We start from the raw sequence: 27,001 nt of genomic DNA, 5'->3' as shown, positions 1-27,001 counted from the left end.
CAAATTCGTGTTTATATGTTTCGGACAAAAGCTGTGAGAAGAAATTAAATTGTGGCCTGGGAGGATTTAGTTCACTGAACACTCGACACAATCATATCACAAGTTTAGATTGATTAGATAAGCTTCGAAGAAAGAGAAGACTCACTCGATCATGTTCTACTTGGCTTTCCAAAAGCCCCATGCCAGGACCAGCAACATCTTGATGCCGGCCGATAACCACAAAACAGGAGAGATTGCTCCAGTAGCCTTGGTGACCCATCCACCAATGATGGCACCCACAATGGTCAACACAAACGCAATAATGCGGCGGTCACGCTTGTCGTTCCTTAAAAGGAACAGCTTGGGATCTGACATCAGGTCACAGAGAAGACTCGTGATTACCACGGTCGGAATTTCATTGAATCCCAACGAGCGACTTGCCACAATTTGACCGGCAGATTGGAGGCTGAGGAGCACGATAGGGACTTCTTGGTCCCATGGGGGTATGACACGCGATATTTTGCCATCTAGAGCACTTGAAATGGCACCTCCTTCGACGAGCCCAGCCGTAAGAGTGATAAGACAGGCCTGCACGAGGAAGGATAGCATCAGACTCCCTCGGCGTCGAGCCCCGAGAACACGATGTAATTGAGCAAAAAGAAATGACCCCAGGATAAATGAGCCGATGGATGTCAGTGACCGAGCCCAACCATAGGGTTGAGGGTTTTGTGACGATGCCCCCAGTCCGACGAAGATGGTGTTTCCTGTAGAAAGATGATGATTAGGCTCTAGATTCTGCAATTTGGGGACTTAGGAGGGTGATCATCATACCCGTCTGCATAGAAACAAAAGTGTTATAGGCTATGGAGGTTAGTGAATACGCATGTCGAGGGATTAAGCTGTTTCCTACCGCGGTATATTGTGCTATCCATGAGTCCAGATATCAGGCAGCAGGCAAAAAGTAGATGGTGGGCATATTGTGACTCAATTTCAGCCTTCAACGACATAGAAAGTCCGCCCAAAGTACCCTTTTCATGATCCATGTTAAGTGTTGGTTACAATCCGTTCGAATAAAAAAGTAAGCAGGCAAAAGAAGAGAAGAAATAAGGTGGATTATTCAATGGATTGTGCAACGCGGGAAGGATGTGTCGATAAACTATGAGATCTGACCACTGTCTCCTCCCATCCTCCCCTCCTCCCCGGTCGATCGCATCACCATCATCTTCTCTGCAAGGAATGCATCCCAAGACGGAACCAAGACGGAGCCAAGACACAGGGAAAACCCCGAAGTTCCATGGAAATCCAAAGATTGCAGAGCTCGAGATGAGATAAGACCAGCCACTATCACATGTCGCGCATAATTCCAAGGTTCCCAAAGATGTTTTCTGATATAATATGTTCAGGTCATCGAGCCCGAGTTGGTGCTAACTCTCCGATGCGTGCCTAGGTCTGCCAAGGATGACTCGGTGGAATGCGTGTTGCCGAGATACTTGGCGACAAGTTTCTCCTCCCAAAACTCCACCCGCTGGCATGAGTTGTGTAACAATGCGTTCTCACGGAGGGGTGATGTTACTACCCGCTGGGCATGATCACCTATCCTTGTGGCGGCCAAGAGTTTATTTGATAATCCTGGTTTCTGATAGGATTTTGAGAGCGCTGGGGGTAAAGACTCAAAAATCAATGGAGCAAGTTTCTGCAATGCAAATCCAAGTGTTCAACCCTCCATCTCAGCCTTGAGCACATCAACGTCCAATTCAGCCATAACTCCAAGGACGACGCCTAAACTCTCCATGAACCCATTCACAGAAACACGCAACATCCGATTGGTGGTTGCTGAGTAGGTGGTTTTCAACACGGTTTTAGATTCTTCGGGATCTTGTTTTAGCTTCTTTTCTCGCGGTTCGGATGCGGTTTCGGAACTAGTAGTGTCGAGGGCAAAAGTCCGTCGTACGAAAGGGGATAGTTCGGCGTCAACCTCTAGTGCGCGCATGGCGGAGGAAGCAAGACGATTGGTTGGAAGGGGTAGAGAGATGGTGCTAAGTTTTCTAAGGTCAATACGTATTTCCTGTGAGAGTTTCAAGATAGGACATACAGTGAGTAGGGAAACTCAGCATTGGCGGGATCCGTGGAAGCCATGAAACTAGAAAATAAGAGAGTCCGGAAATCCAAATTACGCGTATTCCCGTCAAAAGATTGTGGTTGATGAGATCGACGAAGTGGGAATAGGCAATTTGGGAATAGGCAATTTCGCTTTGGAGGGGTGCTGCCTGCTGACTAAGATCTTATATTCCGCCTTCAACTTCTGCATCTGGGCATCACCATTTCCTTTTGGCATAGTACTTTTTTTTGCTTTTTAGATTAACGCTTTAGTCGATTTGTTCCCTGTTGATCTCCCGTGAAGAGCTTGGTGGGTCGCCTGCCAAATGGTGCATTTGGCCAAGGTTTCCCCCTCTCAGGAGAACATGCTCTTGCTGATCTCTGCAGACGGTACATTCGCAATTTGCAATCATTTAGCCAAGATATATTATATTAATCTCTCACTTTCGATGAGCAATCTCGGCTGAATTCCATTCGCCAATCGAATATTACCCTGAACAATGCATCACAGAGATGCATTATCTACGCTTTGGCTCATGCAGATCCTGGCTCGCGCGCGCAACGATGCATAGCCCAACAACAACAAGTTTATTGATTGATGGAAAAGTCAGATCGTTTCTTCCCGGTGGACTAGCGTTGATCTCGCGTAATATGCTCTCCTCGTGGAATCATCGGAGCTGAGGTCATCTGAAGTCTGACGCAGGATCGGTACGACGCGAGGGTAAAGATAATGCCATCTCGAGTACTTGGCAGACAGTGAAAGGTTGCATCCCCAAGATACCAAGACCTTCGTTTTGGCTTCGGTTACGGTTATAGTCTTTTGTTCTTTACGATGAATCAAACGTGAGTGTAGGCTTAGTCTCTAAGTCTAGTGAGATAGTGAGACTACCATTAAGGCATCAATAGATTGAGCTGAAAGCTATAAATATTGGCATTTCCTTCGAGGATAAGAGTGTAATTCAAGAAGTCAAAAAGTCAAGACCTTAGGCATTCAAGAAATCGACACCATCAAACATGACTATCACGATCACCGTTGAGAAGGATGGATACTACGAGGTCAATGGGGCCCGGCAAGAGCCTACTGTATCTCTTTATGTGATTCCTGCAGCTTCCAAGTTGCGTCGGATGCTCAAAGACACCAAAGACCTCATCGTGTGTCCTGGGGTGTATGATGGTCTCTCCGCTCGCATCGCAATGGAAGTTGGCTTCAAGGGACTTTATATGGTGAGTGAACCGGGGCTGAAAATCCCCTTCTGTGTCAAATGCTGACTAGCTACCTAGACTGGTGCAGGAACCACCGCTTCACGCCTGGGAATGGCGGATCTCGCTCTAGCGCAACTCCACGACATGAAGACCAACGCTGAGATGATCGCAAACTTGGATCCCTTTGGTCCCCCGTTGATTGCAGACATGGACACCGGCTATGGAGGTCAGTAGAAGGTTACCTTAGGTACACCAAAATTGTCAAACTAATTTATTGTCCAGGTCCCTTGATGGTATCAAAGGCTGTTCAGCAGTACATTCAGGCTGGTGTGGCTGGTTTCCATATTGAAGATCAGATCCAGAACAAACGTTGTGGGCATCTTGCAGGCAAGAAAGTCGTTGGCCTGGAAGAGTACCTCACACGTATTCGTGCCGCCAAGTTGACCAAGGATCGTTTGCACTCGGACATCGTTCTAATTGCACGAACCGATGCACTTCAACAGCATGGTTATGAAGAGTGTATCCGCCGGCTGAAAGCTGCAAGGGAAATTGGAGCGGACGTCGGACTGCTTGAAGGTTTTACCTCGAAAGAGCAAGCTCAACAAGCTGTGCAGGACCTGGCTCCCTGGCCTCTTCTTCTCAATATGGTGGAGAATGGAGCCAGTCCCCTGATCACTACGAAAGAAGCTGAAGAGATGGGCTTCAGAATCATGATCTTTTCTTTTGCCACGATCACCCCAGCTTATCAAGGTATCAAGGCCACTCTACAACGGCTTAAGACGGAAGGAGTTGTCGGCACACCGGAGGGGCTAGGGCCAAAGACAATCTTTGATGTCTGCGGGTTGATGGATGCCATGAAGATTGACACAGAATCCGGAGGTAATGGCTTTATTGATGGTGTCTAAGAGAAGTTTTGTATGTATGCATCGTTGGACTTAAGCAGCAATAAAGTTATTTTGATTAGCTAGATATACAAATTGCAAGCATTATTCTCGAACCCCTTTCAGATACATTAGAGCGATTCCATTTCTCAAAATTCTTCCTCACATTGCTGAAAATTCAATTCATTCCTAGGCTCAACCGTGAAAACCAAGAAAGAGCTTGTTTTGACGATTTCCCTTTCGACAACAGACCACTCTCCACTTGGATTGATTTTATTCAAGCAAGACCATAGACTGAACTCGACCCATGCATTTGGATTCGTTTCCTCTGTCAAACCGCACATTCTTTCATCCCGGAATGGCATCTTGGGTTGACTACACCAAAATATATATGAGTCTTTCTGGCATTCAAGCAAATGCTTGAATTGGAGACAGCGCCACACTATATCGTATAATTGATCCGATCGTTTGGTTTTGTCTGTGGCAGAGTATTCCTCGAAAAGCCGCTCCGTTTCGTCAACGACTTCATTGCATTTATCGTGTAGAGGCAGGCTTTCTAAAGAGGATGCGGCTTTACTCAGTGCACATCTCCAGTGGTGTCCTCCGTGAATGGGACCTAATAACTGTGAAAATCAAACATTACCACCAGGTTCTGTCCAAATACTTACAACTTGTTGTAACTTCGCCGTCGAGCTTGCGGAAATGCTCGTCCCGATAAGCCCCATAGTTCACACTGAATGTTGTCCAAAATGATCGATAAATCAGGCCCGCAATCTCTGATTGAAGAACATCCTGACTCAAAGCCTCGTATCTCTCCTTGGGTTCGACAGTATCATCTCTTTCTCCAAGTGCTGATGCTATCCGAAAATGACTGAAGCTCCATTGCTTGAGGTCATTATAGAGCAAGCACATCTCTTGCTTGGGCTGCTCATTGGTGAATGTTTCGATCCCTGACTGTAATTTTGCTATTTGTGTTTTAAGGACGTGGTTCTCTTTTCTGGCGGCTTTTGCTCCACGGGTGACATCCTCCAGCAGCTCCGCTGTTCCACGAGCCTTCTCCTCTGCAATGAGTCGGTCTATTCGGAGGGCCTCTGCTTGTCTTTCAGCATCTTGAACTATCTGCTTTTTTGTTAAATAAACAGATATAACCGTCGACTGTGTTTCGTCACAAACTGGCTGAAGCCTTTCCATCTCCTCGCATATGGTGTCATGGTCGGTACGATCTTCAAAATGTTTAGTCTGTCTCACTATCTCTCATGTATTCCCAACAGAACGATGTGTAGTTACTCACAATTTGGAGGTGAATCCTGGGGACTGTGTATCAAGGCATTGATCCGGTTAGGCCTAGCGTCGATAGGTTCAGGCCACATACTTGAAAGAATGAAGACAGCAATACGAATATTACATGATAGATAGACAAGTAGTAGAAGATTGAAACGATTATCGATTTTCAAAGTCAATAGCCCATGATGACGGCACGATTTGTTGACGATTCTAGATTGTACTTCACCCGAAGCTCCATACGGCAGCGAGGGGGAGAAGAATAGTCAATAATCTCAACCTTGCGGAAGAAGCACAGCACACTTTGTGGCCGAAGTGATTCTCATCTTCTGTTCAAATATCTATTTTCTTCAACTCGACTATCTTAATGGTAAAGTTTTGTTCTGTCGAAACCGTATTTAACATGAGTCACAGAGCGACCGACCCTCATAGTGGGTGTTGACTTTGGTATAACCTTCAGTGGGTGAGGATATCCTTCTTTTGATGTACTCAATATTGCTGACAGTCCTTCAGTCTGGTATCCCTTCTTCTACTATCCGGCATGATTCTGAGCCAGAGGTAGCTGCTGTGTGTGCGATCCGCACAACTCAGCCGAATTTGATTGTGGTACGGACCCCAAGATCGAAAGAGAGATTTGAAGAAAAATTAAACACCATCTAGGAAGGAGACTGTCTAGTTGCCTTGATGCTGGCGGAGGCACAGTCGTGAGTAATCTACTTTGATGATCCGGGATATTGGATCCCTATACCTAGTGTTTCGGCCATCTCAGAATCGATCTAAGCGACGATCATTTATACCTAGACAAGTATAAAATCCTTATGCGGCTTTTATTGTGTGAATCGGCCATTGATTGCTTTGACAAAAAGCCAAGTCAAGGGGATATTTGACCCTATCGGCCAGCAGACTAAAGATCTGATATCAGAGCAGCGAAAAAGCGTCAAAGAATTGGGATTGGTGACTAAAGTGAGTCATCAAATTAACTCCAAAATACTTCGCGAGCTTCGGGTTAACTTGCTATAGGCTATTATTCTCGTTGGAGGACTAGGCGCCTCTGATTCTTCCATTGACCAAATCCGAGGAGCCCACTGCGGACTGACTTTCGTAGGTGTTTCAGATCTATGCGAGCTAGACTCAGATCTGAGTAGAGTTCCAAGGGAAGCTCCAAGGGAGGTTTCTATGATGGAGCAAGACTCCCAGGGTGTGCAGTATTACAAACTTGTATACGAAATGGTGCTTACTCCAACATCTGCTTCGTTGTTGTTCGAGCTACAGCTCAATGGCATCCCCTATGGAAGTATGCGATCACGCTATTGAATCCGGAGAAAATCAAGTTTTGGCTTGAGAGCAATGCTGTATTTTGACATGGTCGATCGCGTGAAAGCTTTTTTCTATTGTCTTTGCAGAATTATCAAGGCGGCTGAGACCATATAACTGTGTGTTTGCTCCATTTGACATTCGAAGTACCATAAACGATTTACCGAAGCTCGTCTGAAATATGATGTATTGTATGAAGACTACGAAGCCTGATAGCATCCGCTCAGATATAGAGAAATGAATGACGATGTAGACCTATAAATGGTCTAGCATGCCCATATATATGGGCGTAGGAGAATGGCAGAAAACCAAAGTACTTTAATGACTATAACAGAGATCAGGGTAAAAAGAGGTACAAGAAGATGTATAAGGAGAGATGAAGAGATAGAGGGATCATGATTTTGATAGTGCGTAGATAGTACTCCATACATAGTTGTTGATTAGCGGCAATCCTAGGAATAATTCAATCCAACCCCTGGTCGCAGGTATGCACCTTCGCAAGTGCTGACAAAGGGTGCATATCCATCAGAAATTCCGACCAAAGTAACGTAGACATATCGATTAATATCATTCACGAATGGAACCACGGAGGAGCTTCATATGCTGCAAACCTGAGCCTTCTAAGGTTTCCAAGGGTGCGACAAACGCCATCTGGTTCCAAGAGAAAACTTGATTCTTTCCGCCATATATGAAAACCTCAAATCTGCCGACAAAGACACCGTCAACCCACACACGGCTTCCCATCTTCGCCGTTGTGGAGATGGTGACTTTTGAGTTGCGAGGAACATTCACAACCTCATGGGTTGAGGTGGTCTTATTAGCCCAGATTCTTCCGGGCTGATCTTCGTCGAAACCGTCGGCTTCCGCAACAGAGCGAAGAGGATAGGGCCATCCGTCAGACAAAAAAGTCAATTCGCCATTGGATGATAGTGTGAGACTTCCGTCAGACGATTGCAAAGAGAATGGTCCCGTAATCTCTAGCTGAAGGGTGTAATCCATGCCCTTGCTGCCATAGCCTAGATCATATTTTTCCTGGTCGTATGTGTTTGGTCTTCTCCATGACAACAAGGTTTGGTGGTTGCCTTCGCCCGCAAGTCGTCGGTCAAGATTTTGACCCACTGCGTGAGCAGTCAATTTAGCGATGGATTTGTCCAAATTTTGCTCGTTCAAGCGAGGGCCACGAGGTCCAGACCACGATCGAGATGCGACGACCGGAATACCATCACGAATGGCGTAGAAGGCTTCAAGCTGGGTAGTGGCGTCTGGGCCGCTGTCGTTCCAAGCAGCCAGCAGAGCTCCTGGCACACCATCAGCCCCTGGTTGTTCGGTCGTGTTCACTGGGTTGAAGAGCTGAGGGTTCCATTGCCATCCCTTGCGGTCAGCGAAGTTGACAACCCGGGCGTTATTGAAGAACTGGGGATACGGGGCTGGGGTGATAGGCACATGATTGCTCTTCAGCGACATATATGCCCACCAATCCTCGGAGTTGATGACCTGGTACCCGTTGCGAGCCAAGTCAACGGGGTCAGATTGGCCATACTGCCAGTGTTGAATTGTGACATTCCGATCGATGGTAAAGTTTGAGGGTTCATATGTGCCCCATATGCGGACACTCTTGCCAGAAGTCTGTTGGATGAATCGGGACATCTCATTCACGAACCCAACGTAGTCATCAGCAAGAGCGGCATCGTACTCATCGGCGCCGATATGCACCTGCTTTGTGTGGAACCAGGGGAGAAATTCAGTCCAGATAGACTTCATCAACGGAACGGTCTCCGGGTGCGTAAGATTGAGCAAGTCCCTAGAGTCCAAAGCTAACTCGGGTTTCCATTTCGTAACCGTGAGACAGTGGCCAGGACTTTCGATTTCGGGAATCACTGTGACACCACGTTGGGCACAATGGTGCTGAAAATCATCGAACTCGGCACGCGACAGCGTTTCATTGGCACGCTGGACGAGCGGCTGGAGGGATGGGTTCTCGGGATGTAACGCGAATTGGGAGTAGACCTGATTCCAATTCACATTGGGACCACGACTCAATGGGAAGTTGTCGGTCGCATGATAATGGAACTCGGACATCTTAAAGAACGAGGCATAGGTGCACAGATCCTTCAGGAACTCCAGCGAATACCACTTGCGGCCAGCGTCAAGCAAGAACCCTCGAGTCGCATAGGCGGGCACATCATCCACGCGACCGGATTGTATGGACGACGGTGTCAAGGCAAGCTGTTGGAGAAGGGTTCGCGTCCCCCACCACATGCCACGCGCCCCGGAGCCTCGAATAAACACACTGTCATTATGAACCTTCAACTCATATCCCTCCTCGGTTTCGCGGCCGTTCTCGTAGGTGAATTGGTTTGCACGATCCGCGCGACCGAGAAATATGCCTGACGCGTGTGTGGGGAATTTATTGACCGTTCGAAGCTCCCAGGAACTGTTGGTCAACTCCTGCAAATCATCCCTGAATGTACTCGCAAAGTCGTGAGCCGATGGAGGGATCAGGGTCAACCCATTTTGGTCTTTCCAAGACGCGAAAGTGGCATCTAGGTAGATTGTCCGGTTGGCAGTTTCTAGTGAAAATCCGTAGGAGTTTGTGTTTTCGAAGTGCACTGGAGGTAGGGTCTGCAGCGCGGACGCGACTGCAGCAAAGGTGAATAACCACTTCATATCTGAACATGGCGATAGTAGCCTAGGTCGTCCTTCTTATGAAGGGCTCTTGATGGCAGCGTTACATTCCTGGAGGGAATGGGGAAAGGTATGCCTATCGTAGGCGTGGGGGTTGACGCGGGATGAAAGACGGAAGAATCCGACCACGCGGGGAAGTTTACGAGTTTCCTCTTCGGGTCTTATCAGGGTACTGTGACGTAGTACCTAGGTAGTATACATAAATGCAGATACTAGATCTAGGTTGCATTACTCCTATACGACCTAAATAAGTAGTCACCTTAATCAAAATGTAATAAACGCATACCAATTGTTTTCTTCAATCAATGCAGCTACTTAAGCCCGTATACGGGTCAACAGATGGTCATCCTTCAGTAGATCTTTTAAAATTGCAAAACTAGTTAGACTCCTAAAGGGATTCGTTCTTTTCATTTCCTCCTGTAGATCTGTTAAAATAAAATCACCTCATGATCTATGTTTTCGTATGTACTGCAGAAGTAAGCGAATATTTGTCCGACATTACTGTAGAATCAGTCGATCAAGTCTCCTGGGTATCAGGGTTTACTATAGCCTCTTGCACGTGCAATGGCAACACAAAGGTGTTCCCTAGGCCTGCCCAATGAAGCGCATCAAGGCGTGCAAGTCCGAGTTTGACAAGTGGGAAGCTTTGAGTTTGACATCGTAGAACTTGAAGCCACGAGTCGACCAAGTGCTTTCCTCGGATCGCGTGAGCAATATTAGGGGCCTGTACCAGTAGCAACATGAGGTAATTAGATATTGTTGCAAAGCCGATTCGGGACCCTGATTGTGTTAGCATCTAGGCGATGACATGTAAGAAGAAGTCCGAAGACTGCGCTTACAGGAATACCAAAAGGCCGTGAAGTCACTGGACGTCAGTCGTCTTGTAAAGTTCACTACGATGGATGCACACTTCTCTGCCGCATGCAAGGTAGCCTCGCCAGTACCAAACTCGTCGGAGATGGAGATCTCTGGCAGTGATTCAATCTCGGGGAGATCGGCAAAGTCAAGTATTGACTCATCCACAGGGAATGGAGATGTAGGAGTCATATCCTCCAAGTCGAAAATCAGGGGGGGCTCTGATGATCGTGCCATCGGCCTAAGCATCGCGCGATACACATATACCACCAGCAACAGATAAGCAAAGTGAATGGATGTAGGATACGGGGCAAGCCCATTAACGGATTTGCTCCAGTTAGGAAGCCGAAAGGTCTCCGGGAGAGAAGAGTACCACGCATTCAACTTCTCCAGTAGATTCCTGCCAAGTTCTGAGGAGGCAGTGAAGTTTGCGTTCAAAAGTTGCGACGCGCGGAGTGTACTACTATGTATATTAGTAAAAAGAATTATAGGTTGGCCGACGGATTTCAGATAGATTCAGAAATCAAACTCACTAGAAAGTGTCATGAATCTCTTCGCCGATTCGCGCCAGGTTGATGAGGTATCGGAATGGAATCTCGGTATCACAGGAACAAGTTGAAAATCCTTGACGTGGGCCCACAAGAAAGTCTCCTTCGTCCAAATCACTGACGTCCCACTCAGAAGGATGGATGTAGGGTGGGCGACCCATCAACAGACTGCGCCATTTATCTTCGGCATAGACGGCCCACCACAACCTTCGTCGGAGTCGCTTCTCCCATGCCGGAATGCCCCACATGCGGCATTCGATGTGGAGACCAAGGGAGCAGGCTAGTCCAACGATTTGGCCGACAAAAGACCACAGAAATGGAGTGTCGGCGGTTGTGAGGCGGGCTTCGTCTCTCGGCCCCTGGTGGATGTACAGTAAGGCAGCCTGTACCACGGCTAGACGTGGAGTGTGGATCTCTTCCGTCACAAGCTCATAGACCATGCGCCACAATGTTTCCACCGGTGACGCATGATAGGTGCTCAGCACACAAAGATAATCATCATGAGCGACGAATGGGAACGCCGACGCGTAGATGGCCGCAAGAAGGTGCACGGGCACCTTGTCTAATACCAACACCTCCGGTAGCTGATATGACGGCGCAGTCAAGCCAAGTTGTGAGCGGGAAATGATTGGCAAAGCAGGGAAGACATACTTTACGAATCTGATTACGGTTAGTTCAAATTCATAAATATCGTCTGTGTGTGGAATGAACAACTCACAGAGCCACTAGTCTCCTTCCATATTCGAGAGGCACTAGATAGTTCAGGCGTTCCCGTGTCGCTTCACCCACTCCGGCCCTTGTCTCATGTTTAATGCTGGTAGCGAGTCCGTCCGAAGAAATCATAAAATGTACGGGGATTCGTTGTGCCGTCGGAACTCCTCCCGCGTTACGAAAATGTACTTTATAGAAATGCTTCATGCCAGAATCATCAAAGCAGCAATGTCGCAGCAGCCATGGGTCTGATTCGGCGGATGCGCCGAACAGCTGGGCATGGCCATGATCCAGTTGATCAATACTCTGGACAAACTGGGTCGGGGGTCTTCCGGGGGCTAGGATGCCGGAGGCCGGAGACAACCCATGATTGCTTTGGTCAAGGCCGAGAGACGGGAATCGAGGTTCAACACTTTGGGTGCCACTTCTTGCCACACTTGATTCACGGGTAAAATTGCTGTCGCATGTCTGTGCGACAAGGCTGTTTTCGGTCACACTTTGGGCGAAAGATGGGAGAGGTTCCGAGAGTCGGGATCTCTTCGGTGGAGGGTTATCAAAGGTACACTCCAATTTGGCCGATCGGCAACGCTGACAGGGGGGCTCCGCCGACTGTTTGACAGCCTAGCTTACGTGCGCGACATTGATCACACGGGCGCTGGCGTTTTGACCGATATGGCCGAGCAGAAGGGGAGGACATCATTTGAGATCGGCAAACATGAAGAATGCAGGGTGACGCGCACTTTATCAGGCCAAACCTGTGGACAAAGCATCGGCGAAGTGATGGCCGTGATGGCCGAAATAATTTACCTTAGTAGAAACTAAGTTGCCCGTTGGGCATAAAATTTTGAAGAGATGAAGTTGGGAGGTTTTTTTTCCTTTTCATGATGTCATCCGCCGACTCGGCGACCGGCGAACTGCCGTAGCAGTTAACTTTGGCATAGCAAGCGCTTTAGGACTACCTAGGTAGGGAGTATTATGGGCTCGGCGAATGGCATCAAGAAAATTATGTCTATGGAAACGACAAAAGGTTCATTTGTATAAAGGTCATAGAAACTCCAAGTTACAGCATTTGAAAAATATACCAACGAATTGCAATATATATCTTTTAAACAGCCATCACAAACATTCTGATATATATTTTCGATCTGACAAAATTGACGATATAAAAACATTTGCTATTATACCCCCAGGATGCCCGAAACCCAAGGTTTGAGCCGATATGATCACCTCAAAGCTATTTTCTCGCGGCGTGTTAGTCAAGATTATGAGATGAAGGATGATGCTAGGTCGGAAATCACATTGGTCCCAGGGTATGTCCTAACATACGAATTGAATGTTGAATTACTAACTGAGAAATAGGCAAATCAATTCTTCAATTCAAAAGAAACGTAAAGTGGCTCCAAATTTTAATGGTAAGTCCTTTTCAGCTCATTATTTGTGAAGCCGGCTAATGGGTAAATGGATAGCGGCGGACATGTGCTTCGGGTCCTGCTGTAGGAAATAGGAACAACAATTGAACACTCATACGTTGTATGTATCCCTAGGTACAATATTGTATTATGCTGTACTATTAATACCGTTGATGTTAATTGTGTGAGAACATGCTTCAACCCCTCGGTCTAAGGGATATTCGGACATAACTCGGCATTGGCCGTATGTGGGCTAACTTCTTTCCTCCCCCTTGTTTCTACATACTTTGTGTATTGTGAGTGTATATCGACCCTTTAAATAGTTATGTTCAATATTGTTTAAATGTATATTATTGTTATGTATATATCAAGTCTTCTATAAAATGCAATAATGCATAAAAATGCATAACGAGCGAGTTGTGAGTTCCGAGTACCGAGCTAAACGCTGTGGATGAAAGAGGGGCTGGGCTCTCCAAGATGTGTGGGGAACACCCTGTTTACAACGAACACATGTATATTGACATTTCTTATGATACTTTGTCTTCTCATCTCTCATATCTCTCTTAATTGTCTATTTTCACCACACCACTTTACTCAATCATGATTTTTGAACCAGCAGAGAGAACACTGCTTCCCACCAAGGATTTATTATCTTACATTTTCGACGACCCATCGTATGACCAGAATCAGCCAGTAAGTATAACGACCTCATTATATCATCACCTCTGAGCCTCTTCTCAACATTGAAACAACGCGGGCGGGGGGAGGGGAGAAGAAAAAAACCAAACTAAACATCAATAGATCTACATCGACGTTCACAATCCTACACGATCAATTTCATGTTACCAGGCGCGAAAGCTGATTCGTCAGCTCATCGCCGGCCTACGGGCATCTGGTCTACAAAAAGGCGATTGTGTTCTAATTCATTCATTCAACGACGTATGGACAAGGACCAGAAGGACAATATAAAACAGTCCAATGCTAATTCAATACTGCTTATAGATCAATTATAGCATTCTGGTCTTGGCGATCATCGGAGCTGGTGGCATTTTCACGGGTTCCAACCCTTCTTACACTTCACATGAACTTGCACATCATATTAAAGCCTCGCAAAGCAAGTTCATTTTCTCAGAACCCGAGATCTTGAATTCTCTGCTTCACGCAGCGAGACAGGCAGATATACCCCGAGAGAATATTTGGATATTTGACAACTTGAATCAACCTATACCCAATGGAATGCTATCGTGGAAATCTCTATTTGATCTTGGTGAGGAGGACTGGGTGCGATTCAACAATTTGGATACCGCTCAGCAGACTACAGCGGCACGGTTGTTTAGTAGTGGCACTACTGGACTGCCGAAAGCTGTGACTATCACCCATTACAATCTGATTGCACAGCATGAGCTTGTTTATGGCGTCAATCCGCGTCCTTATTCGGTGAGTGGAGTGCATTGACTTGGTCGCGGATTGGATCTGGCTGTGATGGATAAGAAAGATCAAACAGGACTGACAAAATCCTGGATCAGATTTCTCGGATCATTGCAGTGCCAGTGTTCCATGCATCTGCAGCTCCCGTAACGCATATATCGACACTCAAAGCCGGAGCGGTAGTTTACATGATGCGCCGATTTGACCTTGAGAAATATCTCCAAACAGTCGAAAAGTACAGTATCACTGATCTTGCTATGGTCCCACCTATCGTGATAGCTATCCTGATGTCACCTCTTTCCCAAAAGCGGCCTTTCCTCAAGAAGACTCGTTTTGCTGCTTGCGGAGCGGCTCCTTTGGACAAAGGCATCCAAGCACGGTTCCGCTCGCTGATGGGTGGCAATGATCCGTTTACCCAAGTATGGGGAATGACCGAGACGTCATGTGTTGCGACCATGTTCCCTTATCCAGAACATGATGATACGGGGTCCGTTGGGCGACTTATACCGAACCTTGAAGCCAAGTACGTTATCTTCGTTTCATGTTCTAGGTCTATGAACTGGTGGTGAGATCTTCAAGACTAACGCATCTATTGCAGATTGATCGATGAGGAAGGTAACAATATCTCAGCATATGGCGTTCGCGGCGAGCTATGTGTCCGAGGCCCTACCGTCACACCGGGGTATTTCAACAATCCCGAAGCCAATTCGGAGACTTTTGACTCCGATGGTTGGTTCAAAACCGGCGATATTGCATTTTGCGATCAGAGTACCAGGAAATGGTATATCGTGGATCGTAAAAAGGAACTGATCAAAGTGCGCGGCTTTCAGGTGGCACCACCGGAGCTCGAAGCGGTGCTTTTATCGCATCCACAGATCGTTGATGCAGCAGTTATTGGAATCACCTTTCCTAATGCTGATACCGAGTTTCCGCGTGCCTATGTGACTCGACGACCTGGAGATTCTGGTTCCGAGTTGACGGAGGAAGAAATACAGAATTACGTTCTTGGGCATCTTTCAAAATACAAAGCACTAACTGGGGGTGTAAAATTTGTTGGTGCAATTGCGCGGAACCCAAGCGGCAAGATATTGAAGAGAGTCTTGCGTGAAGATGCAAAGATGGAAATAGAGGCTGGGCTTTTGAAGCCTAAGCTTTAGGTTCATAAATAAGGTATAGTTCTGTGACTACTTATAGCGCTCGTTGTAATCCGTCATTTCACTCTTTCTATCGAACTGATCACTCCTTCATATTATATTGCATGATTAATTGTCTTCAATCGTGAGTTTAGAAGAAATAGATTGATTTTATTTAGACAACATAGCTCAGTGGGCCGAAAACAAAAAGATTCGGAAATTGCTATTTTTTTTGGAACATCCACATCCATGGATATATTGGAGTAGATTTATTGTGGGACTTTCTTCAATTTGCCTATATAAGATAGTGTATGCCATCTGATTCGGCTTCTTGGGGGCGTGGCTACTGATCATGCCCAGACGGCAGCCTCGTAGACTCCTCGCGTAGGCTCGTCTCATCCCCAAATCATCCCTTTCCATCATGACAGTCAATAATACATAGCTATCCAATATATGATGCTATGCTGCACTAGAAGAGCTCTGAATGCTTGTTTATGGTGTCATCATCGCAAAGTCCGGTGCGATGCGTCTATTCTTGGCGCACCATGCACTCGGTGTCGACAATACGGTCGGAAGAATTGCATCCTTCGGCCTTAGCACCCCAAACAGTGAGTATTCATGACTGTCATTCTTGAATTTTAGATTCTATTAAAGTGCAAGCCCATTGACATTTCACGGGACACAAAGCTCAGCAGGCCCCTCATCTCCCGCGTATCAACATCTGAACCAGGACAATGAGTTTCCTTGTTTACCTTCAAGCAAGCTGAACCAGAACGGTGATAAATTTCCTAGTGACAATTTTCCAAGCCCACCGTCGTGATCCTCTTGTGTTTCATATTGTGAATATGGAGTTCTGGATTGAATTCAGTTGCTGTCTCTCCCCGCAGAAGACGTGGCGTTTCTGATGTCAAGATCCTGCTTGAGTGTACCGGAACCTGTAGCTCTAGATAAGTTTGTTTGGCTATATTTCAAGCGCGTTCACCCATCAGTCCTTGTACTAGACGAAGCCGAATTTTGGGGCACCTATCGAAACCACCAGTTGTCACGCCGCAAAATCTCCCTGTTTGTGTTTCAGTCATCACTTTTTGCAAGCAGCGCGGTAAGTGCCATACCATACCGCGTTTTAAGCTGGCCATTTAGATTGAAAACTTGAACAGTTCGTGCCCCTAGACATATTGTCTCGCTGCGGGTTCAAAGATAGAAGAGATGCAAGGAAACAACTATATACAAAAGCGAAAGTGAGAAAAAGACCCATTCATTCTTCATAAATTGAAAAACGCCGATGGGCTCCAATTTGGCTTTATTCGAGCTGAAAACCGAAAGAAGGTTCCACGCAAACTCCCAATGTGCTGTTCTACTTTCCCATTATACTTGAGCGGATGACCTACTGTCTGGGAGCTTATGGCTCACTAAAGGGATCGAGAATGCCATGCTCATTGATTCTCAGCCATCATCGATGGCAGTAAATGTGCCTATATTACTTAATAAAAGACTTTGGCGGTCTTTTCTACTTCGTGATCGAAGCCTCGGTATTGGCATACGTCGTCGCCCGCAGGTAATATCCATTACTGCCCGTGAGTGGAGTGAGAGATTGAGCACAGAAGATTTTATCGAGAAGATGCATCACTGAGGTTTATTCTTACGAAACTAAACAGCATCTGCTGGCAGCTCTTCAGCAACAATGTCAATAGGCCGCGCTTCTCACAGACTTGGCGTCGTTGATATTTACCCATCGAAAAACACCAAACAACTTTTGTCACGGGCGGTGCCGAGAATCAAAATTATCCAGACGTCTCTCAACAGCTGGCAGATCCCGCCTCGCACTCAGCACACCTCAACTTCAGAAGGCCACAATGCAGTTACAACCCTCAATTACTTGACTCATATGTATTACTAGTTCGTGAGCCTTTTTTCGATTGATTCAACATTACCTGATAGTGTGGCTGTGTCGTCCTAGCGCAGCGGAAGTAGATCTATCCCAATTTGCAGCATTTGTACCTGAAGAGACCATGTTTTATGCCGGCGACTCATACAAAAATATGATCCTCACCTCAGTGAAAACCTCACCGATGGCGTCGAAGGATTAAGCATCGTGATGGATTACTTTAGCATCAATGGTCACGCGAATAGTCTTCCACTAAGTGTGTCAGTAACTCCTTCCTTAGCTATCACGCCCCTGGGTCTGGTCATTGCGATACCCCGCTGCAAATTGCCCTATCAACATCAAATCTCTAGACAGGGAGAATTCCATTATCAATCTTCGATTTATTTGAAAATACCCAAAAAAATGTCCCCACTAATAGAAACCGCACCGCCAAATACGAAAGAATGTTTCGACCAGTCATCTTTAGGAGATCCCAAAACTCCGTCTCAGTCCCAGTGTCAAGCACAATCTCAAAACCAATCTGAATGCGATTGCACAGAGAAAAAAGATGTATCAAACATTTCAGCACCGACCGACCCCGAAACAGGGCAACAGAGCCGGAAGGGAAAGCCTCTGTCATTCTATCTTGCATTTATAGCTTTGCTATTAATGGTATTTTTGGTGTCCCTGGATGCCACCACGTTGGCCGTGGCAATCCCGGTTATTCAATAATCAGTGCTTCAATTCAAATGACCATTGAGCTCGCCTAACCCTTCCTCTCCATAGGCCATCATCGATGAACTTTCCGGCACGACTTTGACCGCGTTTTGGGCCAACATCTCTTTACAGTAGCAGTAGTGGTCATCCAGCCCATTTATACCAGTTTCTCAGACATCTGCGGCCGTAAGATTCCTCTTTACATGGCTTTTGCCCTGTTTGGTATTGGATCGATTGTTTTTGCCGTCGCGAACAACATGGCAGTTCTGATTGTAGGACGTGTTCATCAAGGACTGGGCGGAGGCGGTCTCGACGTCTTGAGTGAGGTCATTGTCGCCGATATCACTACTTTGCAAGAAAGGGCTGTGTATATTGGACTACTATCGCTTCCAATGGCTGCAGGGTGCATCGCGGGTCCCATTCTCGGTGCAGTCTTCAGTGAGTTTGTTACGTGGAGATGGATCGGCTGGATCAATCTGCCCATAATTGGCATTGCCCTCTTTCTGGCTATTTTCTTTATGCACCTGAGACCAATTGATCAGTCCCTTTGCTCCCAGCTTGGCCGTATCGACTGGCTTGGAATGCTACTATTTACGGCCGATTGTGTTCTTCTCGCCCTACCGCTTAGTTGGGCAGGGAATATGTACCCTTGGGGATCGTGGCGAACAATCGTTCCGCTGATCATTGGTGTTTTGATTTTGGTGGGATTTGCATTTTACGAGGGTTATCAGACTGACGCTGTCTTTCCCTACCGTATCTTCAGCTCGAGAACGGCACAAATGTCCCTGCTTGGAAGCTTCATCCATGGTTTCGTGCTTTATACTCTTCTGCAATATCTTCCACTGTTTTTCCAAGCGGTCTACCTCGAAACACCGATGAAATCCTCCATCTCGATCCTGCCATTCTGCTGTGTGGTCTTGTCTTTACGGGAATTGCCGCCTTCGCCGTTGACTTCTTCCGGAAATACATGTGGGAAATTTGGGCTGGATGGGTTTTCCTCGCTGTTGGTTGTGGTATCTTCTCACTGTGGAACCAATCCTCCTCAGCAGCCATAACTGCTAGTTTCCAGATCATTGCGGGGATTGGTATTGGCACAATCTTCAGCGTCCCTCCCATACCAATGCAAGCTAGCGCTGCACCCGACGATCAGGGTCTCGCAATGGGAATAATGGTCGCATTCAGGCTATTCGGTGCCCTTATTGGTCTTGCAGTTGGTGCCACTACATTCAGCAGTGTCCTCGCCAACAGGATTGGCGGCATCGATTTACCTGCTTCTTTGGCATTGTTGAAAGACCCCAGTGAGGTCGTGAGCTTTATTCCCTATTTGCGAACGGCCGACATCTCTCCTGATATGCGGGACCTCATTCGAGAATCATACAAGGATGCCATGCAGACAATCTGGTATGAGCTGGCAGCTTTTGGAGTATTGGTTTTCTTGAGCTCTCTATTCGTGGAGGAATTGACTATGGAGACGGAAGAGTTGGGTCGGCAGCATTTCGAGCATGAGTCAGACTAAATTGAAATTCACCCTTGGAAAGTTAGGTGGTCAAGCGCATGAAACCGGGTTTGGGATGTGGAAACGAGAAATGCAAGGGGACTAGTGATGTCCGACACGTGTAACCACGCTAGATCGACAAATCCAGAGTTTAGAAAAAGTTATTGTAGTTGTTGTTCAAAAAGATTGGACTGTCGGTCGGTGCCTTTTAGTGAGGGTTCTCGTAGGAAAAAGGTAGAATAAGTAGCTTCACTAGAGCTCTCTTTACGCTATTTTCATTTATAGGAGCAGCAGCAAAGAGCGAAAAGGAGTTACCGGCACGAAGCAATCTTGAATTGCTACGCAGCGAGGTTCTAAACACTCACTAACCAGTCTTCGAGGGAGGTTGTCCTACTCTTGCGGTATAGTATCTTAGCAAGCTTGTTTCTAAGTAGATCAATATGATTTTCTCAATTTATGTGTATACCTATCCGGCATATCCTTTATCCCTCGGAACCACACATCATCGCCTGCAATCGGTTCCGACTACTCTACATTACCAGGGACCAGGGACACTCATTCACGGTACAGCAATAGAAAAAGAGATGGTGCCCATCGCCAAGTGACTGCGCCGAATCGTATTATATGGAATTTCTAAATCGGGACTCAATCTTGCCTGACTCTATCAAGGCAATTGACACTTGCCTTTTTGAAACATTTCTTCACGAGATATTTGGGCAGGGTTGGGTTTCTTAGTAAACTCTTGCGTCAAAATTTGGTGTACTCAATTATAGTAAATGGACTTGAATGACATCGATGATCTCTAAATCCCCACCTATGAGGTTGGCTCAGTCAAAGTGCTCTAGGAGTAACACGGTGATCTCATCATAACTTAGATACTGGTTTGCGTTCACCACTGGCTGCCTTTTGCAGTGACTTCCAGTATTTATCTTTGAGCTGAAGAACTTCAAATGCTTGCTCGGCCCATCGATCTTCCCAAGGAGGAAGCTCGTAGCCATCTGTTCCTGGTGCTGGGGGACCAGCCAAATTTGTTAAGAAATCGAAGTATTCTTCAAAATCGGGCTTGATTTCGTGGAAAAGAGCTGTATGGCCTTTGTATTGAAGTCTCTTGACCTCCCAAAAATCTTGCTCTTGTGGCGTTGGCAAGGGTGCTGCATTCCTTCCGGCAAAGTAGCGGGCCACAGCCACAGCCTGGTATTCATAAACCCGAAAACTGATTCCGGCGCGAACCTGACCAACAAGTGCCAGCGATGGATCTCCAATCTTGAAGATATGCTGGTAAAACCCTGCTACTCGATTGTTGGGAGTTACAGGATTAGGTGAAATGAATGGATAAGAGAGCTTGTACCCCGTGGCGAAAATGATCTTGTCCACACCCTCTATAACCGTATCATCAGAGAATCTGACATGTATCCCCTGTTCAGACAATGTAATCTCCTTAATGGTAGGTCTAGCCTTGACATTTGGTAAACTCCAGGCGGATTGAAGCGCCTCGTTTATTCCTCTCTGTGATAATTCGAGGGGCCCTTGAACAATTGAATGCAAATCCGCGACAAGATCTGCCGAGGAGACACTGCCTCCAACTACTACCACTCGTTTATTCACGTAGTCATCGGCTCTTCGATATGCCTTGGAATGCTCAAACGCAGTCGGATAGCGTTCAAGGGCAGTAGCGAGTCCGGGTATATCAGGAACCAATGGCACACTATAATGACCAGATGCAACGATCACAGCGTCAAATTGTTCCTCCCACCAGTAATCTTTCGGATTGGTTCCATCTGAGTGACCAGATTGTCGAAGCGTCAGGTTCCATTGGTGTCCCAACTTTTCCACCTTCTCAACTGTCGTGTTGAGAGAAGCTAGATGAAGATAATCCTGGAAAAAGTCTTCCAAGTACTTCGCAACAACACGAAAGGGCCTTGTAGGATTGGAATGCCCCAAGTTTCTGGTGGATGAGGCAGAGTAGCGATTCGGAAATGGTGTGTGTGTGAAGGCCATGGCCTTCGCGCCCACATTGCTATCAAGACCTTCGTAGATGGCAGTGCGAGATGTCAAGTCTTCTGGCGAAGGAGACGTCAGCAATGGAAGGCGAGCTGGAATTTCGTTATCCGTTCGGCTTGAGACCCCTGGTGATGGAAACTGATCAGGGATCTCATCGAGGTGCCAAATTCCTCCCACTTTGTTACGTCGCTCAAAGAGACGTATCGTTGGAAAGATATTTTCCTCTTTCAAGGCTTTGACAGCAGAGATACCGGATGGACCTGCGCCAATGACAGCAACGCTTTGGAACCGAGGGGCCATTATTAGATGTCCGTTGTAATGTTCTTGGAAGAGATTCTAGTTCACAAGATTTTTTACGAAGTTGGTTATCGAGGAGAGATGAGTCTTCTTTTAAATGCTGCGTTTTCGTCCTATATCCCAACAAAACGGTAAGCAATGATGTCAAAAAACTTCACATTGTCGGAATTTTGCGAAATGGTGTCACTTTCATAAAGTACAAGTGAATGGGTGAGGTGTGATTGGGGAAAGATTGCACGAGCCATTTAAATTGAAGTTGACGCAATTTGCGACTCAAATGATTTTATTTCCGATTTGGTGCTGATATCGATCAAGTGTATGTAGATATTCTTCAGAAAGAGAGATGAGAGTACATTTGACACAATTTTACAGGAAAAAAAAAGCGAGATATCAAAATTAGACCCCGAGTTGATAACTATGGAGAGTACTTTTATCCAAAATCTTGCAACTTATAATAGTTTCATGGCACCTTAACATCTCACTCACGGTGTTCACGATAGTTTCGCACACATTTCCGTTCAATTGCACTGGGTTCTTTCCAATAGTGTCCCACTCGGTATAAAGCCGAGGTTCTGCAATAATTTCGCGCTTTTGATTTTCCCTTTCTCTGTCTCGGCGATAAACCTCTTCACCCCTCTCTCATCCACTGACCATCGTGTTGTGGTTTTTGCGGCTTCCTTTGCAAAACCTTGCCCCCAGAATTCCGGTGACACCCCATAGCGCACTTCGATAATTTCAATCCACGGTGGCAGAGCTGGATCTACAGATTCGGGCGCACGAAGGTCGTTGTCGCGTCACGGACCCCCGCATACCCTATCCATTATATGTCAGTCAGACGGGTATCGTCCGGTGCGACCAGTTCATCATAATCAGCCCTTCTGAGCAAGGTCAGCTCAAAGTCATTAAGGTGATACAGATGGGAAACGGATGACCGTAACCCTACAGCAGAATCACTCATGCCTCACCTTCCCCAGCAACGTTCAATGTCACGTGTCTGGATCACTTCGCGCGTCTCTGCATCGCTCCATCTTCTGGGAGGGAAATGATGACCAAAAGCCATCTCACAAAATGCCACATTCGCATGGAGATCGGAATACAGCGCCTGGTATAAAGTGAAGTTGACTGCCGTGGGGGTTGGGAACAATGATCAACCTGGGTGTTAGGATGGCAAATGGCTCGAAAGAAAGCTCCAATTTTAACTCCATTCTGATGATAATTTCAGTATAGTAATTCCAGTAAATTCATAGGAAATTGATTCAACTGAAAGTACTTTCACGGGAAGTCATTTTACGGTCACGTGGACTCGTGCTTTTCGAGAGATTATTTTAGGATTTGCATTTCACGTGGAGATCATCTTTGATTGTTGACATGGTCAACATTCTTGCGACAATAATCATAGTACGTAATGATATTCCTGTCTAGGTATAGCATCGCAATCTCTTTGTGTTCACTCTTAGAATATCATACACATCATATAGACCAGTAATTCTTTTTGCATATCAAAGCTACATTGGTTTATTACACGAAGAGTTCAGTTTCTCGATGTTTTATCCTAATTATCTGCAATCTTGGTTTATAATCGCTCTCCTTACATCATCCACTCTATGGGGATACAAAAGGCCCTAAATATATCTCTATTTATTTATCCATCCCACGTTCCGATCCTCTCAGCCACGTGGTACGTTGTAGATCAAGATATTTTCCTTGTCGAGTGAGAAGTGATAGTATATCAACTGAGCAAATTTTGAAGCCAAACCTTGAATACCGCAGTGGGTACGTACTAATATGTGAAGCTATCATGCAAGTAATACTTAATGATGCAAGACGAAGGGATAAATGGTTATGGCGGGATTACGGCGAAGTCCAAGGCAGATCCACTTGCCAAGCGAACATCCGAACCCGAAGACCATAATAAGAATGGCAATTTGGCGGATTTTTATCACGTGCATTCTACCTACCGAGGCCTTCATTAGTATCAACGAGATTATCAACCATGGCCAACCTCATAGGACAACTGTAGATTGTAGTATTGGGAAGCTTGACAATCCTATCTAGGTAGGTAAGCATCTAATGGTGAAACCTAGAGCTGGGCGCAAATTCACTACCAAGTAAGACAAGACTGCCCATAATACTCCGAGCAGCGCATCAATCTTACCATTGGAGCTTGAGACCCCTTGCCGCCTGGACATTTTAAAACTTCACCTGCAACGTAGATCCCCCTTTCCTTTTTCGCACTTAGACTTGTTGTGTCGCCCAAGGAGCATGTGCCATTTAACATGTGATTGTTGGAAAAATTTTTCAATGCTCTTTGGAAGTATGGAGTAGTATTGTAAAGTTATCCTTGAAGGGGTTATTCATTGCCCTCAGGGTCCGGATTATCATAACCTATATATATCCTGGGATGTAGTCATATAAACGTGCAATTGCATGCACATATATGCCGCTATATACACATGTAATTCCAAATACCTAGGTACACCTCACCTTACTCTACCTAGGTAGAAGTATCAAATTGAGCACGTCAAAAGGGATAGAGCAACCCGAAACTCAATTGAATTGCGTTTGTTTCCCCCTAGCGCGACCAGACAATAATAATTAGCCGCCAAGCCAACCATTTAAGTTTTTCTCAACCATTTCTATTGGTGGCCAGGTGGATCCCACTTATGTTAAAAAGGGGCAGGAGGAAACTTCCGTGGATAGATGGTGATATACAACTGTATTTACGGCCAACAACTTGAGAATAGTAAAGACAAATGGACATATCGACTCTGTCACACAATTGAGCTTTGTTTCTAATTTCAAATAGATTCTTCGTAGAGATGAATTTTCAACCGAAAAATCCGTTGGGCTCTAGAAAAACGTTGAAAGAAAAAATTAGGAAAAAAAGAAACGAGGCTAGCGCGAGGCGAATCCATGGATCTAACGTCCACCCGGAAATCTACTGTCCAATCAGGTTGCAATCTTTCTGTCTGTGCTTCAACTTTGACAGCCTTCTGGAACACAATTGGAAAATTGAAAAAAGAAAAGAAAGAAAAGTAGATTAGGCCCGTGTTTTCGACTCTCCGATAATCCTTTAGAGCTCCTTTCTTTTCGAGCTTAGGGGATATTTTCACGGGGGCAAACGGGGGGCCGAGAAAAAAAAATAAAAAAAAAACATCAGCTAGAAAAAAACTCTTAATTGTTTTGACCTTCGACCTTCCTTCATCTCTATCTCGCATACACACCATAATCCTTGAAAATGGCAGGTACGGATATCAAGCCTGTCAACCAGGATGAGGTACGAATCAATTGAATCCTATGTCAGTCATAGCAATTGTATATTAACCAAACAAATTGACAATAGAACGAAGTTCCCACCTTGAAAGACCTCAAAGATGCAATTCCGAAAGAATGCTTTGAGTCCTCCCTTCCGATTTCTCTCCTATATCTGGCTCGGGACATTATCTATTGCGCAGCTTTGATCTATGCTGCACTCCACATCCATCTTCTGCCTTCTCTGCCTTTGCGGATTGTGGCTTGGGCCGCCTACACTTTTTTCCAAGGCTGTGTTGGAACTGGACTTTGGATTCTTGCCCACGAATGTGGTCATGGCGCGTTCTCGAAGTATCAGACTCTGAACGACTTCATTGGTTGGGCTACACACTCGTTCCTTATGGTTCCATACTTTTCCTGGAAGATCACCCATGCTCGCCATCATCGCTACACTGGACACATGGAAAAGGATACGGTTTTTGTCCCGTGGACTGACAAGGACTTGGCTTCGAAGAAGAACTTGAAGATTGAACAGCTGAAGCATCTTGCCGAAGAGACTCCAATCGTCTCATTCATGCAACTCATTGGACATCAATTGATGGGATGGCAGCTGTACCTGTTCCTGAATGTGACTGCAGGCTTGAAGAGCGGCCCGGAAGGCAAAGGCAAAGTGGAATTTGCGAGTCATTACAACCCGTCAAGTGCTCTCTTCGGACCTTCGCAATGGAAACTGATCGCCTATTCCGATATCGGCCTGTTGACCATGGGCTCTATTGTTTGGTACACTGGTACTATTATCGGCGCGTGGAACATCGTTCTTCTTTACGTGATTCCGTACATGTGGGTTCACCACTGGTTGAGTATGTTTTCCGTCCATTCTCTCTCTTCTGTCATCGAATGTTAGCTAACTCAACTTGCAGTCGCTATCACATATCTTCAGCACACTCACCCTGCTGTTCCACACTACACCGCAGAGGCCTGGACCTATACCAAAGGAGCATTGGCCACTATTGACCGGACAACCGGATTCATTGGCCGCCACTTCTTCCACGAAATCATTGATTACCATGTCGTTCACCACCTTTTCAGCCGCATCCCCTTTTACAACGCCGAGAAGGCTACCAAAGCAATCCAGCCGATGCTTGGCGAGAACTACCACGAAGAGAAAGAAGAGAGCTTCTTGTACTCGTTGATGGTCACGTTCCGGAAGTGCATCTACGTTTCGGAAAAAGGACGACCTAACGCACAGCCTGGTGTCCTCCATTTTGTTCTAGGCGATGACAGCAAATGAGCTAAAAAGTATTGTGATAGACTGCTAGACTTGTCATTATTATAGACTTCTATAGACTTCATATTATTCAAGATATCTGCGGATTAGAAAATAGACTGAAGGAAGCAGCAACAAGATTCCCTGTATGACCTTTCGCGGATATGAAGATAGCTAGCATGGAGCTCATCACATGCTATAGATATTGGTTGATAGTCAGCGGCTACATTTCTATATATGTATGGATTTGAGGACAAAAGAACGCAGTAATAAAGGGGTTCAATCTTGGAAGAAACACATGCAAAGAACAGATAACAAAACCCGTCAGAGGGTGCATTAGAATGAGTATCAATAGATATTTCAGGAATTTCCTACAGTAGTGCTGCAGGGAGAGACGTCCCCTCACTTACAAGCCTATATGACCATTTCAAACCAACGAAATGCTCTGGCGAAATTCCAAAATTCTCAAGGAAGAAAAGCAACTAGCCATATAGTAGGGAACTGAGAAGTCTCCGATGGAATAGGGCCTTACAGTCAGGTTCTATTTGGAATATACCCATGGTCATTTATGAAAAGAATTGTGC

The 27,001-nt window shown here is 45.9% G+C and overlaps 14 protein-coding genes across 14 annotated transcripts; 8 read left to right on the top strand and 6 right to left on the bottom strand.

Moving 5' to 3' along the window:
* Nucleotides 1-156: 156 nt before the first annotated feature.
* N7529_009296 (YoaK family protein) lies at nucleotides 157-1,022 on the bottom strand (the record flags this gene model as incomplete). The annotated part of the gene is made up of 2 exons (XM_057244823.1): nucleotides 157-743; nucleotides 890-1,022. 2 exons carry the CDS (start codon nucleotides 1,020-1,022, stop codon nucleotides 157-159), a joined length of 720 nt encoding a protein of 239 aa, XP_057093086.1.
* Nucleotides 1,023-1,693: 671 nt separating this feature from the next.
* Nucleotides 1,694-2,115, bottom strand: N7529_009295 (CTAG/PCC1 family protein; the record flags this gene model as incomplete). Its single annotated transcript, XM_057244822.1, has 2 exons — nucleotides 1,694-2,015; nucleotides 2,072-2,115. 2 exons carry the CDS (start codon nucleotides 2,113-2,115, stop codon nucleotides 1,694-1,696), a joined length of 366 nt encoding a protein of 121 aa, XP_057093085.1.
* Nucleotides 2,116-3,090: 975 nt separating this feature from the next.
* On the top strand, nucleotides 3,091-4,184 carry N7529_009294 (isocitrate lyase/PEP mutase family protein; the record flags this gene model as incomplete). Its single annotated transcript, XM_057244821.1, has 3 exons — nucleotides 3,091-3,300; nucleotides 3,358-3,505; nucleotides 3,562-4,184. 3 exons carry the CDS (start codon nucleotides 3,091-3,093, stop codon nucleotides 4,182-4,184), a joined length of 981 nt encoding a protein of 326 aa, XP_057093084.1.
* A 549-nt stretch (nucleotides 4,185-4,733) lies between these two features.
* On the bottom strand, nucleotides 4,734-5,530 carry N7529_009293 (uncharacterized protein; the record flags this gene model as incomplete). The annotated part of the gene is made up of 3 exons (XM_057244820.1): nucleotides 4,734-4,783; nucleotides 4,829-5,383; nucleotides 5,452-5,530. 3 exons carry the CDS (start codon nucleotides 5,528-5,530, stop codon nucleotides 4,734-4,736), a joined length of 684 nt encoding a protein of 227 aa, XP_057093083.1.
* Nucleotides 5,531-7,322: 1,792 nt separating this feature from the next.
* Nucleotides 7,323-9,422, bottom strand: N7529_009292 (beta-N-acetylhexosaminidase; the record flags this gene model as incomplete). Its single annotated transcript, XM_057244819.1, has 1 exon — nucleotides 7,323-9,422. One exon carries the CDS (start codon nucleotides 9,420-9,422, stop codon nucleotides 7,323-7,325), a length of 2,100 nt encoding a protein of 699 aa, XP_057093082.1.
* A 535-nt stretch (nucleotides 9,423-9,957) lies between these two features.
* N7529_009291 (fungal specific transcription factor domain-containing protein) lies at nucleotides 9,958-12,195 on the bottom strand (the record flags this gene model as incomplete). Its single annotated transcript, XM_057244818.1, has 5 exons — nucleotides 9,958-10,220; nucleotides 10,280-10,758; nucleotides 10,829-11,503; nucleotides 11,562-12,089; nucleotides 12,185-12,195. The coding sequence occupies 5 exons, from the start codon at nucleotides 12,193-12,195 to the stop codon at nucleotides 9,958-9,960; spliced, it is 1,956 nt and encodes a 651-aa protein (XP_057093081.1).
* A 1,368-nt stretch (nucleotides 12,196-13,563) lies between these two features.
* On the top strand, nucleotides 13,564-15,548 carry N7529_009290 (acyl--CoA ligase; the record flags this gene model as incomplete). Its single annotated transcript, XM_057244817.1, has 5 exons — nucleotides 13,564-13,656; nucleotides 13,765-13,902; nucleotides 13,966-14,400; nucleotides 14,490-14,914; nucleotides 14,990-15,548. 5 exons carry the CDS (start codon nucleotides 13,564-13,566, stop codon nucleotides 15,546-15,548), a joined length of 1,650 nt encoding a protein of 549 aa, XP_057093080.1.
* A 460-nt stretch (nucleotides 15,549-16,008) lies between these two features.
* N7529_009289 (uncharacterized protein) lies at nucleotides 16,009-16,429 on the top strand (the record flags this gene model as incomplete). Its single annotated transcript, XM_057244816.1, has 2 exons — nucleotides 16,009-16,132; nucleotides 16,317-16,429. 2 exons carry the CDS (start codon nucleotides 16,009-16,011, stop codon nucleotides 16,427-16,429), a joined length of 237 nt encoding a protein of 78 aa, XP_057093079.1.
* Nucleotides 16,430-16,806: 377 nt separating this feature from the next.
* Nucleotides 16,807-17,154, top strand: N7529_009288 (Transcription factor; the record flags this gene model as incomplete). Its single annotated transcript, XM_057244815.1, has 2 exons — nucleotides 16,807-16,870; nucleotides 16,901-17,154. 2 exons carry the CDS (start codon nucleotides 16,807-16,809, stop codon nucleotides 17,152-17,154), a joined length of 318 nt encoding a protein of 105 aa, XP_057093078.1.
* A 51-nt stretch (nucleotides 17,155-17,205) lies between these two features.
* N7529_009287 (uncharacterized protein) lies at nucleotides 17,206-17,611 on the top strand (the record flags this gene model as incomplete). Its single annotated transcript, XM_057244814.1, has 2 exons — nucleotides 17,206-17,420; nucleotides 17,482-17,611. 2 exons carry the CDS (start codon nucleotides 17,206-17,208, stop codon nucleotides 17,609-17,611), a joined length of 345 nt encoding a protein of 114 aa, XP_057093077.1.
* An 8-nt stretch (nucleotides 17,612-17,619) lies between these two features.
* Nucleotides 17,620-18,240, top strand: N7529_009286 (MFS general substrate transporter; the record flags this gene model as incomplete). Its single annotated transcript, XM_057244813.1, has 2 exons — nucleotides 17,620-18,108; nucleotides 18,175-18,240. The coding sequence occupies 2 exons, from the start codon at nucleotides 17,620-17,622 to the stop codon at nucleotides 18,238-18,240; spliced, it is 555 nt and encodes a 184-aa protein (XP_057093076.1).
* A 68-nt stretch (nucleotides 18,241-18,308) lies between these two features.
* Nucleotides 18,309-19,621, top strand: N7529_009285 (Major facilitator superfamily domain general substrate transporter; the record flags this gene model as incomplete). Its single annotated transcript, XM_057244812.1, is given in 2 exon segments — nucleotides 18,309-18,949; nucleotides 18,961-19,621. 2 exon segments carry the CDS (start codon nucleotides 18,309-18,311, stop codon nucleotides 19,619-19,621), a joined length of 1,302 nt encoding a protein of 433 aa, XP_057093075.1.
* An 843-nt stretch (nucleotides 19,622-20,464) lies between these two features.
* N7529_009284 (uncharacterized protein) lies at nucleotides 20,465-21,901 on the bottom strand (the record flags this gene model as incomplete). Its single annotated transcript, XM_057244811.1, has 1 exon — nucleotides 20,465-21,901. One exon carries the CDS (start codon nucleotides 21,899-21,901, stop codon nucleotides 20,465-20,467), a length of 1,437 nt encoding a protein of 478 aa, XP_057093074.1.
* A 3,235-nt stretch (nucleotides 21,902-25,136) lies between these two features.
* N7529_009283 (oleate delta-12 desaturase) lies at nucleotides 25,137-26,441 on the top strand (the record flags this gene model as incomplete). The annotated part of the gene is made up of 3 exons (XM_057244810.1): nucleotides 25,137-25,175; nucleotides 25,242-26,010; nucleotides 26,071-26,441. The coding sequence occupies 3 exons, from the start codon at nucleotides 25,137-25,139 to the stop codon at nucleotides 26,439-26,441; spliced, it is 1,179 nt and encodes a 392-aa protein (XP_057093073.1).
* Between the last annotated feature and the right edge of the window lie 560 nt (nucleotides 26,442-27,001).

This window comes from Penicillium soppii, assembly GCF_028829465.1.
Source record: "Penicillium soppii strain IBT 18220 chromosome Unknown utg000007l, whole genome shotgun sequence".
Classification (NCBI taxonomy): domain Eukaryota; kingdom Fungi; phylum Ascomycota; class Eurotiomycetes; order Eurotiales; family Aspergillaceae; genus Penicillium; species Penicillium soppii.
This window is presented reverse-complemented; position numbering and strand designations above follow the sequence as displayed.